The sequence below is a fragment of the Triplophysa rosa genome, linkage group LG4 (assembly GCF_024868665.1).
Source record: "Triplophysa rosa linkage group LG4, Trosa_1v2, whole genome shotgun sequence".
Lineage (NCBI taxonomy): Eukaryota > Metazoa > Chordata > Actinopteri > Cypriniformes > Nemacheilidae > Triplophysa > Triplophysa rosa.
The window spans coordinates 28,749,104-28,767,576 of record NC_079893.1 but is presented as its reverse complement, the minus strand read 5'-3'; the positions used below and the strand labels follow the sequence as shown (position 1 = coordinate 28,767,576).

The 18,473-nt window shown below is 38.3% G+C and overlaps 1 protein-coding gene across 7 annotated transcripts in view; it reads right to left on the bottom strand.

The window, feature by feature from the left end:
• Positions 1 to 1,113: 1,113 nt before the first annotated feature.
• The window catches only part of atp11a (ATPase phospholipid transporting 11A), a 68,443-nt gene continuing 51,083 nt past the window's right edge, over positions 1,114 to 18,473 (bottom strand). Inside the window, exons 23-31 of one of the 7 annotated variants that reach the window (XM_057331014.1) lie at positions 18,322 to 18,381; positions 18,084 to 18,211; positions 14,406 to 14,541; positions 13,832 to 13,855; positions 11,068 to 11,133; positions 10,870 to 10,973; positions 9,459 to 9,624; positions 7,241 to 7,340; positions 5,504 to 5,619 (exon numbers count right to left, since the gene is read on the bottom strand). In XM_057331014.1, the coding sequence (XP_057186997.1) occupies positions 7,251 to 7,340; positions 9,459 to 9,624; positions 10,870 to 10,973; positions 11,068 to 11,133; positions 13,832 to 13,855; positions 14,406 to 14,541; positions 18,084 to 18,211; positions 18,322 to 18,381 (774 nt within the window). In that variant the 3' untranslated portion in view covers positions 5,504 to 5,619; positions 7,241 to 7,250. Of the gene's footprint in view, positions 5,620 to 7,240; positions 7,341 to 7,711; positions 7,805 to 9,458; positions 9,625 to 10,869; positions 10,974 to 11,067; positions 11,134 to 13,831; positions 13,856 to 14,405; positions 14,542 to 18,083; positions 18,212 to 18,321; positions 18,382 to 18,473 lie in introns of those variants that run through there. The other 6 variants (XM_057331015.1, XM_057331017.1, XM_057331016.1 and 3 more) reach the window with 6 other exon arrangements.

The window sequence follows — 18,473 nt, the reverse complement described above, 5'->3', positions numbered from 1 at the left end:
ATGTTTTTGCAAATTAACTCTTCATATGTTATAATTATTACAACTGTTTCTATGGTAACAGCAACCTCAGTTCAATACCTCTTTAGACACTAAATATAAATCAGTTACTACTTTCCAATATAATATATGTGCTTTAAAATACAATAAACTCTTGTTAAAATGATTATTTTTTATTTATAGTAGTTTTATTTGAATTTTATTTTTATTTGGTTGAACACAGAGAAAGAAATGTGGAAGAATGCTTGTAACCAAACAGTTATTGGACCCCATTGACCACCATAGTAATAAAAATACAATGGTAGTTAAAAGTGCCTCAGAACTGTTTGCTGTCCTACATTCTTCAAAATATCTTCTTTTGTGTTCAACAGAACAAAAAAAGTATAAAGTAATTCTTCCTGTGGTAGTCAATGGTGTCCAATAACTCTTTGGTTTTCATCAGAACAAATACATTTATATAGATTTGGAAGTCGAATGCGAGTAAATGATGACATTGTTTTTATTTTGGGGTGAACTATCCCTTTAACACACACAAGCCTAAGTTGATGGCAAACAAACTTGGTCAATTTTCTTCTTTGAAAGTAAGTGAAATGTTTGGAGGTGGAAAAGTAGAAACTGTATTTACATTTTAATTACATATGCATTTACATATATGCATTAAACACAAACATACAAAAAGTTGTTGTTGTACCATAACAAACATTTGGTCTGTGCCAATTTCCAAAATGGATCTACTTTTTAATTACTAACTATTGTTTAATCAGAAAATGGTTAAATAGGCCTACATAAGGTGGTGGTTGAGTTTAATTGTTGCTGAAATGTTAAAGTTTGCTGCCACCTTCTGGTCATAAAATAGAATTACACGGAAAGTGGGAATACATTTCCACAATTATTTAACAGTAAATCAGAATCAATGACTTTTACTAATGTTTCACATGATTAGCAAAATGAAGTTCCTCTAGTGTGTTGGTCATATCTACGTCACAAGGAAAGTGGCAAAAGGCGCTAGGCTTTCTAAAACATGTTCATGTCTTTCTTTATTACAAGCAAATGTACTGTTTGTTGCTGTTAATAGCTACCAAAAAACAGGCGAAAATCCACATATCTACAGATATCAACCTTTTAAAAACTTTATACAAAAGAAGCCCAAACTGTACATGAATATTACATATAGTATACATATATTTATATATATATAATAAGTTTATGAGCAATTTCACGCTTTGTGCAGATGAAACAACGAAAAGCAACAGACAATGTGTTAATCTAAACAGGCTGGCACAGATTAAAGCTCCGCTAGTGGTCATAAAGCCTTCAGTTATAGCATCTAGTTAATTTAAAACAAAGACTATTTCATGTCTTTCCAGTGTCCGTATGAGCAATGACCATGCACGTCGTCTCAAAAACATATTTCATATCAGCCAGACAAATAACAAACACTTAAAGCTATTGTCTTGAACCTTCACCTTTACTCAAGTCAATTTCTCCCATTTGGTTGTTCAAAAACTCAACAGTAACATTCGGATTCTGTAACAGTACATAGTTCTCTTCATCGTCTAGATACAAAAGTAGCAAAAAAGACATTTTTCACAAGATATACAAAATACCTATTTCATACAGCCTTTTCTTTAAAGATACAGATTAGAATAGTGTTTCTGAAAGCACACATGAGGCAGCCAGCGTTCAGTGTTCAAATGACTCCTGCGTTACAAAAACAAATAGTTCAGAAATAAAAGGAAACATTTGTGAAGGGGACATTTGTTCTTGAACCACCCGCGATGGTAGTTTTTAAATGGTCGCTTCCCGAATTAACTGCGTACGGTGCACAAAAGAGGCCTTTTTCACTTTGTGTTACATTCAGAAAGCCACAGAACTACAGTGATAGCGAACAAATATGGAGAATACAGTAGAACGCGAAACAAACATATAAATACAGTAGAGCAATCTCTTTTATATCACAGTCTACCTAAACAACATAACATGAATCAATCTAAATATAAGCACATTCTATTTTTGTTTTAGATTTGCCAGCATTGGTTAGCATTTTTATCTTATTTGTGCGTCATATGACTTGGACAAAAATGATAAGGGGCAGTAAAACAGTGCTTTAAAAATGACAATACGCCCTTTTCACATGACGTCACGCATCCTCCGTTCCGCCGCGAAGCAGTGTATCGTTACTTCCGCTAGCGCTCCAGTTCATAAGGTGGAGGTAATGCACCTATAAGCTGGTTTGCCAACCGCCAGTAAAAGTCAAGAAGAAGAAGTTACTTCCGCTAGCGCCTCAGAATGGAGTTTACCAAGTCCCTTGCACATCTGCCACAAATACGGCTAGATGATGTACAACGTTGTGACAAGCAGAGCGGGACGAGAGAGATGCGAGACCGGTGCAACGCGCAGCTGCCTCACGGCCCTCGTCCCGCTCTGCTTGTCACAAACGTCTTGCAGACAAATTTTCGCTAACGACAAAATCAAAGCTAGAGAAAGGATACAAATTCTTCGTTCAACAGTACCTGTTTGATTATGAAGGAAAGTGTTTTGTTTTCTTTTTGTGTTAGCGAAGGTGCTAGGGTAAGTAGTTGAATACGTATTGTTAAATTCCAGCGCGACGGCAAAACGGAAGTTCTTATTGTTTGTTGCAAGACGGATGTTATGATACACTGCTTTGCAAAAAGGCAGAAGTTAAGTGACGTCATTGTGAAAAGGGCCTATAGCTGTGCGTCTCAATTCGAAGGATGCGACCTCTGAAGGTCGCATTTGTCGGGCACATTTACATCATCGAGTTAACAAAGCAACCGTTGCATTTCAAGGTAAGAATGGAACTTGCTAACGTCTTAATATAAATCAATTTTAATTTGATAATGTTTTTTAACTGAAATGAGACAACCCCGGTGATATACACGGTCCATGCGACCTCCGGAGGGCGCAGCCTTCGAATTACGACACAGCTAATATGACGTAAGTCAAGGCTTGATAAAGCTCAGTGGTTGGTCCATTACTACAACATCACAGGACATGCACATTTCAGACCAGAGTAACTAATCAAACAGTGATCTTTGTACATTCAATGAGTAATACACGTTTGGACCAGAAATGAAGTTGTTTAGTCGAAATGTTCATCTTGTTGTTCGTTCGTCCACTCTGCCTTTGTAAACCTTAACATCAATATACTCATCGATACAATTTCGATAAAACGAGTAGTAAAAGGACATTCTGTATTGTTCTGACTACATACAGTATATGAACATGACATCGTAAATTACACTTCCACCCCTGATCAAAGTACAGTAACTACACCCATTACGTCATCCTTTAACACATATGCGTATGCTGGAGCGTCCCAGAATTCTGAACGCATACGCTGAGGTTACGAAGCACCGGAAGGCACCTGCTCACGCTTGGAGTACCTATCAAAACAGCGGTTCTGATAGTCTTTGACATCACAAGCCTCCTCTCTCTCTTTTTCATTGCGACTCTGCCATGGATGATGATTAAAACATTGAAAAGGACGACTGGCCACGTGAGAACCGAATGATGGATTGAGTGGAGGAGATGAAGATGAAATGAACGGCTCCGGGAAAGCAAAAAAAGAGAGACGGAGAGAAAAAACATGCATGGAATGTGAAGGACAGCAGCGATAGAGTCAAGCAGACAAACTCCTGAGTGTTTTTTTTGTTTTGTTTGATTTAGGTCCATGTCAGTATTACAACGCAACAGCGAACAGTTTTGGATTTGAATTCAATTCGAATCGAATGCGAACGTGAATTTACAGGACAAATGGAACTGAATCAAAGATTCTGTGTATGAAATGAAAATCATATTCAAGTCATCGGGTCGTGAGGCACTAAGATCAAATCCTGCATCCCGCACGCTAGAAATGAGACATTTCTCCAAAACAACGTGCTGGGGATAGTACAGACAGGCCATCTGTGATGCTGACCTTGCCGAGGCTGTTAGTTTAATGAGTTGTAGCACGGGGCTAATCGGGCTAATCGCATCGGACTTCATCAGATGATGATGAATTAATAATGCGCTGAAAGATACCATACTAACAACTCAGCGCAGGGCTCCAACGAGAATACAGGCAACATGCTTTGACAACAGTCAAATAGGACGGTACAATCATGAAAATACACACATACAGATTTTATTGGGCACACAAAGGCAATGAATTTAAAAACATCATCGTCCGACAACTTTGTCAGCGAATTCGTCCGGAGCCCTGGGCTGCGCTGCGCTGCTGGCACTGGAAGATGTTGAACGCTGTTGAACGCTGTTGAACATTTAACCCTTTTCATTCTCCGCTGGTGCGACGTCAACTTAAGGCAGTGTGGTGGGATTCGTCTACTAATGCCAGACACGTTTTCTACATTTCTCGAAGCGTAAGGCAACAAGCGCACATTATTATACTCCGTATTTCACCTTTGGTTCCAAATTGTGACGTACAGGATGGGAGGCATCAAGCAGCATTAAGGCAGAACAGTCACGCTTTGCTATCTTGCATCGCGTTTCTCGTTCTATACTAAAAACTAAAGCGATATTCGATTGGGGGGGGAGAGTACAATTGTAAAGCAGAACATCAAGCAGCAAACACGTACTGTATAGTAACTGGTTGTCATGACAACGTTGGAACAGGTGAGTGATGTCACATAATTCGTAAAGTTAAAGGGCAAACCGTAACGACAGTCCAGTTACGCAATGGTTCCAACAAAGGCTCACGTCTACGTCTAGGACAGCGTAGCGAAGGAAAGGGCCGGGTTTGGCCACTTACGAAGTGATAACCGTAGCCTACGGTGCGTTCCTCAACAACAGGTTTGCGCAAAACCAGTTTGTTCTATAAAAAAAGTTGGACGAGAAAAAAGAAGCAGAGAAAGGGGAGGGGAGACAACAAAGACAAGAAACAAACAGGACGGTCAGTTTTGAGAGCATCCAAGGCCATTTTAACTGTCATCCACACATTTATATTTTATGATGGAGTGTTGGAGAGGGGAAGCGTTATGCTACTGGGCCCCGTACTGTAATCTCTCACATGAAGGATTAAGTGGGACGGGCAAACACACACAAGCCACAGTGCAAAGGGTACACACTCAAACGTTTCAACACACATCAAGAAAACAAGGTAAAGAGGTCACGAGGCTGCTTAGCACAGTACGCCGCACGCTTCTGGTTGGCCTTCCTCTAGTCCGCGAATTAACACGCGGCATTGCTAGCTCTCAAGTGAGCGTTTCCATGCTTTAGACAAAGCATTGGTAACAGGTCCAGATGGTTGTAAAAATAGTCTACATGGCTTGCGAATCATGTAAATAGTTGTGTTATACTTCTTGACTATACCAAATGTTTTTTTTTTTATTGAAGTCACACGGAGGTCTCAGGCCCCGGTGCACTGTAGGCGTAAGCTGCCCCGGAAAATCTCGGGTTTTCTCCTATTTGCAGGAAAGAGCTGAAGGTGCAGTAGTCGCGTCTGCCCCCCCAGTAGGTGCACATCAGTTTTTTGGGAAGGGATGAGTCAGACCTGCGGTGGGCGGAGTTCTGGCTCTCTTCGTGTTTCCGCGCGGGTGGGGCGTGGAGGGAGGAGAGGGGGGTGAACTCCGACAGGTGGCCCTTGTACAGCTTGTCAGCGTTCTGGAGAAAATCAAACGTTAAAGAGATGAATTATCTGGTCATACACTACAGGTGATAAAGATGCAGCCGAGACGACACGGTTCCAATAGCCCCAGCAAGAAGCAGCGCAAACAAAACGTAACAATGCACAATGACATCAATCACACGATCATCACATGCGTTTGCAAAAGAATGTATAAAAAGCCAGAAATCACGAAAAAAAATCCTAGAAGACAGATTTGACACCTTGAGCAGAACTCAAGCTTTTAGTGAGCAAGACCTCCAAAAATGAACTTCCCAAACTGCGAGCTGCCACCCCCCAGTGGGCTGTAGTGGTATTGCAAGGGGCCAAGACTACCTAATTAAATTTGATAAATTAAATAAAATAATTAATAATTAAATCAAACATGATACATTAAAACCATAAATAAATAAATATAATAATAATAATACGAAAAAATCTATTTAAATTTTTTTATGAATTCTTACTGCAAAAAGATTTGCGAACTGATTATGTAGCTTCACTTACACATGTCATTTGTAAATTGTATGCATGGTCATGGATTACAAGTACAATTATTTATTACCCTCTCAATTCACCAGAATGACTCTTCTGTAGTATACTATATTCTGTAGTATTAACTATAATAAATGGAAAAATATATATAATAAATGGATAAACTGTAGTATATTCTTGTTTACTATAGTAATGCTCAAAACCACTGTAGTATCTAGTAATTTTACTACAGTTTACTAAAGTAAATATTATAGTACACTACAGTATTTTTTCGTGTGGAAAAACATTATTAAAGAGAAATTGCATTATTAGAGACAATATTAATAACTGTCAATAAAAAAAGAATATGGGTTTCTTGAAGCTTTTCGTATGTTTTTGGAGGGTCGTACCCTTCTAAAGTTTGGGAAGCTCTGTCTTAAAGAAATGTGATAACTGTATTTCAGGTTTGTTGAATGTTGTAACAGGTAAATCTCATGTAAACATGTCCATGTCACAGCCCAGGTCAAGTACAAAATCACGTTTTAAAATGAAAGACAAGAAATGATATCTATCAAAAAACAGTGAAAACTATACTATAGGACCTTTAAGAATTTTTGGCATATAATTGATCATTTCTTTCTTTGGATTTTGGGGCAAAATATAACCCGCACATGTTGCTGGATGGCTTTCATGAGATTCACCCAAAAACACCTAAAAAAAAGGTCAAAAGCATCTTCTAGGACATACTGTACTTCTAGACATATGGAAATATTACAAAATATTTACAAATAATACAAAATTGTCACTTCTCTGAACATAATCTGAAACTCATGCACGAGTGTTAGATGCAAAAACTGTTTGAATGCGTCTCCGTGTCCTGATAGCTGCACACCCCAAACCACAACCCAAACACATCCTGAAACACTCAAACCAAACCAAACAAGTCACGGCAAACAACAGACCCACACATGTGCATGAAGATGCTTAATCCAGCGGGTTTCGACTGGAAGGAGCCCATCCAGATTATAAAAAGGATTCTGGATTTCTCAGATCATATTAATCCAAAACGGTTGATCTGAGAACTCCAGAGCTCCGGTTAACTTGAGATTGGATTAGTTTTTCGCTGGCTTTAGTCTTGCTCTTTACCATCGAGCCGCTAGGCCTCGGTTGTGTTCTGAACCCCATCAAGCAGCGAGTCATGACTGTGCGCTTCAACCCTGTCAAAGATCCTGTCAGCCCTCATTCTCTGTGAAACATCACATGTGTACACACACACACAAACACACATACACATACAGACTGAAACATGGAGCAATAGACCCGTGTGCATTTCTTAGGACTTCTGCAACATAAAATACATAAACAGACATAACCATGCACGTTTCATGCATGCAAACATGAAAAATAACAAGGCGTATAAAACCTAAACAGAGACACCACAGGGTAAGCGTATGACTCCGATTAATGCTTTGCCGATAATACATCTCACACGTAAATAAACATTCATTACCCTGCTGTGTCTGATACTCACACACATGCACACAGAGAGAGAGAGAGAGAGAGAGAGAGAGAGAGAGAGAGAGAGAGGAAGAGAGGAAGAGAGGAAGAGACGTTCACCTCCTGCTCAGTTCAGAAACTGACACTGCTGGAGGTCTGAGACAGCATAAAGATGGTGGACTGCTCAGCAGTGAGACACCGACGCTTTGTCTGCTGTTACCACGGGTCACGGGTTAAACACGCACGGGAGAGGAAAGGTCAAGGGTCAAGGCCAAGCGTCAGAGGAGAGAAACAGAGAGGTGGAGGGAGAAACAGAAAGAGGAACAGCTCGGAGGTTAATGTAGTTGTAAGATGCTTTCTCTGGAATTTTAAGTGTTAAAAAGTTTTCAAATGTTGTTTTTACAGTATTGTCGTATTGTATATTAAAAGTATACAGTTAGAGCTTAACGTTAACATGAAAGCGCAATTGACCCCTTTACCGAATTATTACGCATTTTTGGTCTTGCTGTGAAAAATTAAGTAGGGTTGTATTCAACTTACGATTCGATAAAATAAACAATATTGTGTCCACGATAGGATAGTTTCGCAAAGTTTTAACAGATTTAAAAAATGAAACTGAAATTCAAATAACTGATTTGCTTGCAATGCAAAACATGAACAATTAAAAAAAATTTTTTACATATAACTTGTTATATAATTGACAACATTCAATATTTTACTAAACCTTCTGTATGTAAATTAATTAAAATAATTCATAGGTCTGTCACTAAAAAAATAGAAATGAACAGAAATAAAACAAATTCAAACCAATGTTAACATTAAGTTAAAATTAAGAACGCAATAAAGAAAACGAAACTCTAAGAAACTTTTCGAAACAGTAAACTAAACATTAAAACACAGTCACGTGTCATAGTCAAATGATTGAAAGTGTGTTTCCAGCTCAACTAATAGAATTGTTGTAAATAAATACAGCAAAAATGCAAATATATCGTTATACTCCTACGACACAGCAGTGGAAACTGTTCTTTGCAATCGAAACATTTTGTTTTTGCTAGTACTTTACTCTTTGGATGACAACACCAAGCACTTTTATTTTTTAACGTTCTTGTCTGCAACGCCAACTTTTCACAATCCAATCACTTCCTGATGAAAAATGAAGCCACTCCCCACATTTTCCTTGTTAAATATCCTTTTTGACTTTAAAATACTTCACGTTACGTATGCAAATGGGTTATGAATGCTAGTTTCGTGTTAACATTACAGCCCTGAAACATTATTTCCACATCAAGGAAAACAGGTGAGGGAAAAGATCACACAGGTTAGGGCGGTGGTAAAGCAGTTCATCGCACACTTGCACAAACAAAATTTCTTTCTTTTCTAACATAGTATGTTGACATACCATGTATGTTGACAGCAAAATACACAGAGTATGCATTGCATCACAGAGTTGACAATTGAATGCCTCAAACTCTGAGTCATCCAATGTAGAGAAGAATCTACAGATGAAGTGAACCATGAATCAGAATCCACTTACATCAAGCACACTGGGAACCAGTCCGACGCAAGTGTAAATCTAAAGAGCAGTTAGTAATGTTATTTCAAATATTAACAACTTTCGACCTGATTCAGACAATTTTTTTAAAACAGATTTTTCTTTTGAGAAGTCACACATCATGATCAAGATAGACTCCAATTGGTCAGTGCTTTGGATTGTCTATCGGTTTTATTTTCGTCAAATTACTTTGGCGTCTACTCCCAAGGTTCATTGCATATAACATTTCTCTGTTACTGAATTGAAATGTAACACGTTCATATAAGTTTAACATGTTGTGTTATCTAAATGCATATGTGTGTGTAGAAATTGTACCTGTATTTTCTCTGTGGTGGTGGGCCACAGGGCTCTGCACAACACTTTCTTCAGCACATCTGGCAACAGACTGACTATGATCAGCAGAATTATACTGAGCCACGCGGGACCGCTCGACAACATCTGCATGAACACGTAGTACATCCTCTGATAGTTAAGGAAAGGCCTAGAGAATAAACAGGAGACAGATACATTATGGGTATGAACTATGGGTACTTTTTGTGTAAAGCTAACTTTGCTTTTGTTATACAGTAGGTCACATAAAAACTTTATTTTAACTCTTATTTCTTGTCACGCCTTTACCATTTATTATTGCTACATTTAAATGTACCAGACTCAGATTTAAAGTTTTAAAATATTGAAATCAAAATGAATTAAACTTAAAGTGGAAATGAACCATCCAGTCAAGTTAACATTATTTATTAAATAGGTTTCCACTCCAATCAAAAATGAAATAGGAAACCAGATTAGTGTGACCCTTTAAAAGAAAAAAGGATGCCTTTTATAGGTTTTGTAGCAAGGGCGCCGCCATCTTGCAGTACCGCTTAACGGTAACGGTGTAATTTAATGCTTTTATTCAAATATGTCTAGGTTGGTAAACTTCTATAAAAGACAATAACATTTTCCAATTTTTATTAATTTATCGTTTTCTAACTGTAAATATTTCCTCTGATAATCCCGTGGCTTTACAGTTTCCATGTTTCACGGTCTCAAGTGTTATCTTTCCCTATATGTCCTCCACTGTCTTGTATTTAACAGTGTCTCTCCCATTGTGTCTGATGAACTCGGGAAAGCCAACCAACCCGGTGACGTCACCGTCAGCGGTACTGCAAGATGGCGGCACCCTTGCTACAAAACCTATACAAAGGCATCCTTTTTCTTTTAAATGGTCACACTAATCTGGTTTACTATATCATTTTTGATTGAAGTGGAAACCTATTTAATGAATAATGTTAACTTGACTGGATGGTTCATTTCCACTTTAAGTCTGCATTCGGACGATAAAAATGGGATAAAAAACCTCTTTGTAAAAAAGTAATGTTGCCAAACTAAGTAAAAACTGGGAAGTTGACTTTTATTTCTGTGCATTTAGGATACCGTCATCTTTTAAGTTCAGGTTTCACGAAGACTTTTATTTTGACATTCAGACTTTTAATTATTTTTCGTTTTATTGTTTCTGTGTTTGTGTTGTTCTAAGAATGCTTGAAATATCATTGCCATAACACTCCTTTATGAATGTTACAAAATAAAACTAAACAAAATATAACATTTGTATCAAAATATGTCAAGATTTATGGTCTTTCAGAATCTTTCTGCAATGCATATATAGACATCACTGTTGGGCAATGTATATACATGTTAAACATGTATAAGTGTGTTTATATAAAGTGCACAGTGGTGTGGACCGTACCAAATGATGCCTCCCCACAGGAGTGAGAAGATGACATAGAAAAGCAGTGAGCCCCATATGACAAAATGGTTGATCCACGTCCAGTAATGTGTGTCCAAGGCGAGCTACAGCACATAGTAAGAGATGAAGACGACGTCCATTTACATTCACCAAAACCATAACGCATCTGTAAGATGGTCTTCGCAACAGTGAACGTACCTTTAACGTAACCGTGAACACGAGGACCGTGAACACGAGCGTTCCGAACGTCCAGTTTCCAAACATCTGGAACAGAGAAATATTGAAAAGGCAGAAAGAGATTGACACAGAAGCACAAACAGACATCTTCCTGGGTTTTGCATATTAATGCATTAAACGTATAAAAGTGTGCTCACAAATGAACCTCTCAGACTGCTATAAGTTGCTGTTAACCTAAGCCGTAGTGTTGTGTAATATATGCCTTGTGTAATACATTATATGCGTAAGGAAATCATTAAATGTTTCTTTACTGTGAAAGATTCTGAAGAAAATGCTTGAACCGTAGCATTGTATCAATATTTTATCGGTGCTGTAAAAGAAGCTCTTCTGCATATTGTTTTATCAAGATTAGTAACGAGGTCTGAAAGACTCGGTGACGTCACGTCCGTTTTATACTACGCCCATAAAAGCCTCATAAATAAATACTGAGGCGAGATAGTCTTTTAAAACGCTATAATGGCTTCGGCATTGCCGTCCGGGCCCAATAAAGCTCTGTTTGGGTGCGGTAAGCCTCTATGTGTCTCTTTTAAGAGATTTGTCGGCTCATTGTTTACAGCGCTGGCAAGCGACTGAATTTAGACACAATGGATATCTCTTCTTCTGTCTGCGGGGACACTAGGAGCTTTTTATAAATCAATGAATCTGTAAAGCATGAATCAAAATCAAAGTGCCACAGCAAAGCACAAGTAGGACCGTATGATGCTGAATGGTTTTAGTCAACGATATGTTGATGAATTGGCAGTTTCAAAAACAAAACAAGTACAGGGACACACAACAGATGTTAACTTACCTTGGTGAGCCAACGGAATGAAATTTAGTGTTTGTAACCGTGTCAAGGGCAAATGACATTGAAGGATATGCTAAATGTTTCAAATGATAAACCGGATTAACTATTTGGGTTTAAAACAAGAGGAAAAGTGCACTGTTTTGTGTTCAGTCTTGTCATTCTTAAAGGGACAGTTCAGCAAAAAATGCTTATTCTGTTATCATTACTCGCCCTCGTGCTGTTTCAGATGAGTGAAAACACTAATGCATCATAACAAAATATAAACCTTACTGTACATCATAAAACATGCACACTATGCTACAAAATATGTTCTTCCTCTGATTTAGTCATAAATCTTCAAACAAGGCATTGGACAAGTTACTAAACAAACAATAGCCAGGTACAACATTGAATATATGCAACGTTTTTTCTTAATGTCTTGAGAAATGTCTCTTTTTTAATGACTTAAATTTCCACATGTCCTTCACATAAATATGTCATATGGTCTACAAAATACTTGGGGAGAGGTTTGGACTAGTTTTAGGGTGTTTTGACATATTTGAAGGTTGACAGCTTCTAGTCTCCATTCACTTTCATTGTACAGACAAAAACGGCATCACCATTCTGGTAAAGATCCCCACGTTATTCCTAATCTATTAAATGAATGGTTCAAATTTCTGTCTATCCCCGAAATAAAAGCTGTCACATAGTGCCTAAAATACAAGGTAGTATTATGGACTACTTTTATTCTGTTTTGACATATTTGAAGTTTGACAGCCTGTAGTCTCGATTCACTTTCATTGTATAGACAAAAACAAAAAAGTGTCACTATTCTGCTAAACATTTTTCTTAATTTATTAAATGCATGCTTTAAATGTCCATCCATCCCAAACGGTCATATGGCCTTTAAAATACTTAGGAGTACAGTATAAACTAGTTTTATGCTGTTTTGACAAAATAAAAGTCTGACAGGCCCTAGTCTACATTCACTTTCATTTTATAGACAAAAACAGTGTCACCATTCTGCTAAACATCCCCACGTTTTTTTACATAATTTATTAAATGAATGCTTTAAATTTCCATCCATCCGCAAATAAAGCTATGATATGGTGTTTAAAATACACGGGAATAGTATTGACTAGTTTTGATTTATCTGAAGTTAGACAGCCTCCAGTCTCCATTCACTTTCATTGCGTAGACAGAAACTGTATCACCATTCTAGTAAAGATTCCCACATTCTTCTAAATTAATTAAATTAATTATTTATATTCCTGTCTACCCTACCCCAAAAAAGCTGTCATGGTGTTTAAAATACTTGTGAGTATGGACTACGAGTATTATGGACTCGTTTCATACCGTTTTGAAAAACAGCCCCTAGTCTCCATTCACTTTCACTGTATTGATAAAACATCGTCAACATTCCGTTAAACATCCCATTTTCTTCCACAGAAAAAGAAAACGATACCGTCTTGGATTACCATGAGTGCGGGTGAATGATGACAGCATTTTTGTTTTACTAGAAAATCTCAACTTTAGGTGAACTGTCCCTTTAAACAGTTATTCTTAGGAGTCTGAATGACCTTCCTTATTACAGCTGCAGGAAATGAAATGGTGCTTGTTCGCTCATTGGCCCTTGCATTGAGTCATGTGATGATGGATGTGAATCCTACAGGCCGATGGAGATGGGCATGGCAACATCTCTCTGCGATGTGACACACACAAACTCCTAATCGAACACAAGATGATAGACAGACGATGATGAACAGGGGGTCACTACTCTATACCTACACCGGCCGGCCCGTGCCACGGTAGGCGTAGGCTCTGTTTGAAAACTATGATGGCGATTGAACGGTTAGTAGACACTATGTGAGTGGGGGCGGGGTTTAGGGCGAGGGGCTGAGGAGGGTAACAGTGAAACTGAAACTAAAAACAGGATGAAACAGATAGGGGCAGGCTTACCATCTGTGTGTTGGTGGCCATTAGCTGAGGAAAGGAAGAGAAGCAGAAAAAAAGACAAGCCAAAGGGCAAGGTAAGAAAAGTGGAGGCGGAGGAGAAAGAGAGATATAGAAAGAGACAGAGAGAGAGAGAGAGAGAGAGAGAGAGAGAGAGAAATCAAAGATAAACAAGGAGACGTAGGGAGGGGGAAAGGAGCAAGAAAGTAAAGAAAAAATTAGGGTGTTATAACTTAAAAAAGTAAATCAAACAGGCAAAAAAGCAATCCAAAAAGGTTACTATGATTTAACTTAATGGCACAGAGAAAGATGTCTGGTCTGACTGATTACCCAGCATGCTTTGTGTCGCATAAATGAATGGAGAGCACCTGCAATGACTTCAAACAAAAGCTCAACCTCAGTTAACCACAAATACCGTGCTTTATGCGTTAACACAAAAAGTCACACAACAAACATCAGCCACCCATTCAATCTACTTCGTGTCACTGAGAAAAAACTAACTACAGGCAAAAAACAGCACAGCTGCTGTTAAGTCTCTCAAAAAACACACACAGACAAACTATGGGTAAGGTGGTCTGACCTGTCCGTTGCTGGTGAAGGTTGCGTTGTCAAATAAGAAGAAAGCACCGAAGAAGAAGACCATGGCGTCAAAGAGTCCCAGAAATGTCCAGTAGATGAAGGTGGGCCACCTAAGGTGTGAGTTCTTCGCAATATCTCTACAAGATACAAACGCATCATCCCATTACGAATTCTTTCTTACTTTTTAGAAATATACAACAACTTCAAGGGATAGTCTTTCGACCATACTCGTACATTTTACACCTGTCCTAAATTGTATTCATTCTAGTCTTCCTTTTTTGCTTCTCCGTCAAAGGTTTTTAATGTTTCCATGATGTTTTCCGCCAATTTTTGGAGTATCCCCTATTCAGGGTTTGTATAATCAGCAACACTCCATGATTATTGCTTTTGCTTCACTGGTAGCAAGAAGGTGTATTTTGTTACACTGCAAATCTTCATGTTCCCCTTCGAACTTTTCTTGGCTAAAGGACTTGATGTTGTTTTTGCATTTGGAGAAAATTAAATACTCCATAAGAGACTCTGTTAATTTGTTCTGTGAATTAGGGTATCCTGTGCTTTCCTTTATTGAGACTGTACCTTCACTGGAGGATTGAACTTTTTTTATTTTATTTTAAAAACATTCCTCATTATTCTATTTTACTATTTATATTATTGCTCTCATTGGGGGTAATCTGGGGTGGGTTATATTAAGCGTTTTCTTTTTTTTTGGTCGTTAAAACAGCGGTTCGAGATGTTTTTCATGTATGCTATGCATGTGCTTGTCAACTGCTCAATAAAAAAATAGTCTTTCATCTGTGGAACACAAAAGAAGATATTTTGAGAAATGTCTTCGTGGTTTTTGAGTCCATACAATGGAAGTCAACGGGGACCGACATTGCTTGGTTAACAAAATATCTTCTTTTGTGTCATACAGGTTTGGAATGACATGATGAATGACAGAACGTTTTGGGTGAACTATCCCTTTAAAACAGTGGTTCTCAAACGTTTTTGTTGTAAGGCCCCCTTTGTGTAGAGTGCATTGCTTTGCGGCCCCCCAAAAAAAGAATTTTAATTAAACCAAGAAAATATTCAGTTAAACAATGCTAAAACATCAATTCTTTTGGATGGTGGTGTTGTTTTTCTGATGTTTGATTACACAAAATGTATGATAAATATCTATATTTCTAAAATGCCACAAAATCTGTGGCCCCCTGGAACCATCTTGGGGCCCCCAGGAGGCCACGGCCCCCAGTTTGAGAACCACTGCTTTAAAAGGATAGTTCACCCAAAAATGAAGATTCTGTCACCATTTACTCACCCTCAGGTTGTTCCAAACCTGTTTACATTTTTTGGTTTACAAGATATTAGGAAGAATGCTTGTAACCAAACAGATCTCATTCCCTATTTACTGCCATAGTAGAGAAAATAAAGACTATGGGAGTCAATGGGGGATGCGATCTGTTTGTTACTGACATTCTTACAAATATTTTCCTTTGTGTTTAGCAGAACAAAGAAATGTATACAGGTTTGGAACAATCTGAGAGTGAGTAAATGATGACAGAATTTTCTTTTTTGGGTGAACTATCCCTTTAACTGCAGACATTTGTATTAAGAGTCTAAATACAACAGGTGACTCGCACAAAATCTGTCGAGTCACGTCACCTTAAAATGAAACAGTAGACACAAGAAATGTTATTTCTCAACGGTAAAAAATTCTAATGTGAATCACATAAATGATGGAAATGAACCGAAACGTACAAGTACCATATTTATATTAATTGTGGATTTGCTGGGAAATTACACCCCTAATAACAAAAGTATGAAGTGTTTTTTCCTGCAGTGATGCCAAAGAATACATTTTCTTTCTTATGTTTTTATAGTCTGTAAAATGTGTTGTGAATATGGCTATGAAATTATTACCATTAAAAAATCTCATTGATTTCCTCTGAATTTTTTTTTAAACAATGAGACCTGTAAAGACAGTTTCATCATTGACAAATGTATTTTATATTTAATTTATATTAATATTCATTTATATTATTGTATATTAATTGTAGTAATTGCGGAAGTCTACCGGAAGTTAAGTATGGGCCACATAACGTCTATGTTGTTGCCCCTGAAACCGTCTATGTTGCTGCTGTCCTTCTGAAACCTTCTATCTCCATATTTTGTGATTTTTATTTTTGGCATTACTCATTATTATTAATCACCCTTTATGCAAGCACTGGGATTTGCCAATATCTAACCAATAAAAAGTATTAAAAAGTGCTTGTCAACTTTGGCAACACAGTATTTAATCATTTAAAAAGTACAGTGTTTTTTTCCATTTCCTGGAAAACAGCGAATTTGGACATACAAGGTTTTGGAAGGACAGCAACGATATGTTTTGATGAGGTTCACCTAATCACATAGAAAGTAAGATTATGAATGTGTTTGTGAGCACTCTCTCTCTCTCTCTCTCTCTCTCTCTCTCTCTCTCTCTCTCTCTCTCTCTCTCTCTCTCTCTCTCTCTCTCTCTCTCTCTCTCTCTCTCTCCCTCTCTCTCTCTCTCTCTCTCTCTCTCCCTCTCTCTCTCTCTCTCTCTCTCTCTCTCTCAAAAACAACAAAAGTAAAATGAACGATCAGGATGTAGTTAAAAGTGTGAAGAACACCACTCGCGGTCCTTATGACACACAAAATTAAGAAAGATACACCAAACGAAACATACATCAGTCTCTTATCACCACTGAGAATGTTCCCTTTGCATTGCAACAGTGCGTTTGTTCTGTTCTGTGTCAGGATGACATTGGTGTGTTTGTATATGAACAGCAATGGGAGGAACTAGGAAGGAAAACAGCTGCGTCAGGACATTTTCTGAGAGAAATATGGAAAATGTGTGTGGCACTAAGCTTCCTGTGAGTGAAAATTGCGAGTTGTTGTAAGTGGGTTCGTGTGTGAATAGTTTTCCAAAGGCTTAGTGAAAAATAACGCAATTATTGCACGCGGAGTTGTATTTGGGACGGTGTGTTGTGAGAGTGAGAAAACTGGAGGCTTTGATTTCACAAAAAAATGATTAAAGCAGCAATACAGAGAGAGAGAGAGAGCAGAGAGAGGAGAGCGAAAGAGCGAGCAAGGAGAGAGAGAGAGGAGAGAGAGCAGAGAGGGAGAGAGAGGAGAGAGGAAAGAGAGAGAGAGAGAGAGAGAGAGAGAGAGAGACGAGAGAGAGAGAGAGAGGAGAGAGAGAGACGAGCGGAGCAAAGAGAGAGAGATGGGACACTAGACTTCTTTTGTCCGAAAGAAACAAACTTTACAGCACACTCACGCCAGTAAAGTGACTTGTGAAATTAATTTTGACATTAAATCTCATGACGTCAAACATTAAACGTTTGTGTGTCAGAGCGAGACACCATTCATATGAAAACCAGGACGAGGTCGGTATAAATAGCCAAGCGTGTGGACAGGAAATTGTCAACCAGTCTCAGTGAGGAACCCAAAAATAGTGTGAACGTGCCTTCCAGAAATACTTCCCTCGAACATGAGACGGAGTGCAATGCACGTCATTCACGTTCCCTAAATAACGAACTCTAACCCTATTCTAAACTCCTACTTATAGCAGTAGTTCACCCAAAAAGCAAAATGTCCCCCGTCGTTCCGCACAACAAATATTTGGATAATTTATTGAAATATTCTGTTCCCGTACGGCCACCTGAGCCGTACTCACCTGTACAGAGACGGGTCCCGTTTGAGGATGTCCATGTTGATGTGCTGCTCCATCAGGCTGTAGAGGAGGATGGGTAATGACGTAAAGCTGATATTGTACAGGGTCAGATATGCAGTGTCGTAGAGCGGCTGTGGGCGGACAAAACCAATTATACAAATAAACAAAAAGGGTCGAGCAATTCAACGACAGAATGTACCAAATGTACTGTAATAGGGATTAGGATGCGCTGTGTGGTTACCTGCTGAGAGAAGCCACAGAAGAACTGATAGAGAAACTGAGGAAAAATAAAGCACACATTCTGTGGAGAAGAAACAAACAAACCTTCAGTACCTGATGATCTAAACACTACGGCAAACGTGTGTGTGCGCGTGTGTGTGTGTGTGTGTGTGT